At 42.8% G+C, this 2,500-nt stretch overlaps 2 protein-coding genes across 2 annotated transcripts in view; one reads left to right on the top strand and one right to left on the bottom strand.

The window, feature by feature from the left end:
* LOC138048594 (broad substrate specificity ATP-binding cassette transporter ABCG2-like) overlaps positions 1-2,500 on the top strand; it is a 50,939-nt gene that overhangs the window by 41,836 nt on the left and 6,603 nt on the right. The window lies entirely within an intron of this gene.
* The window catches only part of LOC138050114 (von Willebrand factor-like), a 3,409-nt gene that overhangs the window by 263 nt on the left and 646 nt on the right, over positions 1-2,500 (bottom strand). The window contains 3 exon segments of the mRNA XM_068896581.1: positions 1-130; positions 2,384-2,421; positions 2,424-2,500. The exon segment at positions 1-130 is cut by the window's left edge and continues 263 nt beyond it; the exon segment at positions 2,424-2,500 is cut by the window's right edge and continues 154 nt beyond it. Of these exon segments, the coding sequence (XP_068752682.1) occupies positions 1-130; positions 2,384-2,421; positions 2,424-2,500 (245 nt within the window).

The raw sequence follows: 2,500 nt of genomic DNA, 5'->3' as shown, positions 1-2,500 counted from the left end.
TTTGGCTTCCTTCGTGAACTCCAGAGTCGCGGTTCAGTAGCAATCCGTTTTGTGTCGTTTCGAGAGCATTCAGTATGCTTTTGTTTCCTCCTTGATGGTGCATTTTACTGATGAGTAGTTCAGTTGTGAGCTGGTGAATAACCATAGAAAGTCTAGAATTGAACAGTGAAGAGACTTAAGAGGAACACTTTGCATTAACTTTGTTTAATAAGGTCTTGTGTCATCAAGTTTAGGTGTGCAAATAAACGAAAGAGCTTGGGGAGAGTATGCGCCTTTTTTCCCAGTCCCCAGTTTTTATTGTTTTGGCCGCACTTCTGCTAATATATAGACTTAGCCAAGCCTGAATGCGGAGCTTCCAGGTTATTTATTTCATTTGCGTTCGGTTGAAAACATGGATCCTCAAAGACCTATGAAACTAATTAACTTTTCTGGACTTAATTATTTATAGCAGTGTGGCATAGAATATCTCATTTTATAAACGCCAAAAAGACGGCCGCGAAGTAGTTGGTGCATTTAAAAATCGTGGCTCCAACGCAAATGTTTATCTTCATCACTAACCTCAATTCCTCGATGTTGTTTTCCAGCGGCCGTTCTAAAATTGCTTGAAAGCATTTCCCTGAGATTTTTTCCATCCTTTAGCAGAGAGTTTTCCGTGAAGAATCATTAAATAAAAAGCAATTATGTTTGCACATACAGTACAAACCACATAAACCCCTTCACTGTGGTCACATTGGCATACACGGAGGGGTGGACGTAAGTACGGACGGTCGCGAATGACGTCATAGCTAAAACTAACATTTCTTGCATCAATGGGTTACCTTAATCGTGGTGCTCCGCGCGCGCTCCGGCGCGTGAAGTTTAGCTTTGATTTCCTGCACATCCCACAGTAGAAAACTTAAGCAAAGACGACGCAACGGCGACGGCAACGGGAACGTCATCTCAAAATATAAATTCGCGTTATTGTAATCATGACTTGGTGACTATTTCAACCTTTTTTGAATATGACAAGGTTGTGGTAGTTCCTCAAAAATTACATTGGTCGGAATGGCGCTTAATTTAGGCGAGAAAATTATAATCTATCCTAGAGTGCTGAGGTGCTTCCTAAAACCACAGGTAACCCAGGCTCACTGTGTGTAGGTAAATATAGAGAACATATGAGGCGACGTTTAGGTCTGAAAATTTGCTAGAAAATGGAAATAAAAATCGATAAAACTTACCATGTGGTGAGCTGTTGTTGTCTTTAATACGTACACGAAGTTTCGGGGAAAATGGTCCCCGTTCACCTTCCTTCATAGTATAGTGACAAGGTAGGAGACGGAAGCCAGCTTATGGACTCCGATCGACCCAAAACAAGCACGATTTTTTTCGCGAAAATCGAATCCAGTCGCTAAATAAACACGCCAGGCTCGTGGAACATGAATTTCTCTAAACCATTAATCCCCTGAAGCATCTCCAGGTAGCAACGCGAAGCCACCAGACTCCGTAAAACTTGTAAGTTAACCTGCTAAAATGGCGGCCAGAAAGCGTTGTACTCGCGAAGTGTCTAATTCAAAATGACACTGAACTCTAGACGCCTGGTGACGAGTTTAATAAGTTCTGGAAGGAGGGGAGTCCAACATTGCTAAAACACAAAACTCACTCAGCAATCTGGGACTCCCCTCCCTCCAGGGGGACTTATTATACTCGTCACCAGGCGTTTTGAATTGTACACTTTGCGAGGACAACGGTTTCTGGCCGCCATTTTAGCAGGTTAACTTACAAGTTCTACGGAGCCTGGTGGCTTCGCGTTGCTACCTGGAGATGCTTCAGTGGATTCATGGTTCAGAGAAATTCATGTTCCAAGAGCCTGGCGTGTTTATTTAGCGACTGGATTCGATTTTCGCGAAAAAAGTCGTGCTTGTTTTGGGTCGATCGGAGTCCATAAGCTGGCTTCCGTCTCCTACCTTGTCACTATATTATGAAGGAAGGTGAACGGGGCCCATTTTTCCCGAAACTTCGTGTACGTATTAAAGACAACAACAGCTCACCACATGGTAAGTTTTATCGAATTTTATTTCCATTTTCTAGCAAATTTTCAGACCTAAACTTCGCCTCATATGTTCTCTATATTTACCTACACACAGTGAGCCTGGGTTACCTGTGCTAAAACCTCAAATTTGGCTATTTTACGTTGTTGTTTTGCTGGCGACGGCAAAGAAATGGACAAAAGCGAAAAATGCACGTGCAGGGCGTGCAAACTGCCCAGTAATTATGCAAATTTGTGAAGTTCTAATTGCCGTCTCCGTTGTCGTTGCTTAAGTCCTCTAATCTGAAAGCCTGGTACGGGTTACAATTGGCGACCTTTTGCTATTAGAACAGTTCCAGTGTTGATCCTTTTGCTTACCTTGGGTGACTTAAAATTGAAGCTTACAGAGGCATTGCACCAAATGTTATTGCAGCGAATCGTGAGTCAGGCTCAAACCTTGTCACCAGGCTCTTCGCAACACTTACACTGACATTG

The sequence above is a fragment of the Montipora capricornis genome, chromosome 5 (assembly GCF_036669925.1).
Source record: "Montipora capricornis isolate CH-2021 chromosome 5, ASM3666992v2, whole genome shotgun sequence".
NCBI classification, from domain to species: domain Eukaryota; kingdom Metazoa; phylum Cnidaria; class Anthozoa; order Scleractinia; family Acroporidae; genus Montipora; species Montipora capricornis.
Note: the sequence above shows the minus strand (reverse complement) of the source record. Positions and strands in the feature narration are given on the sequence as shown.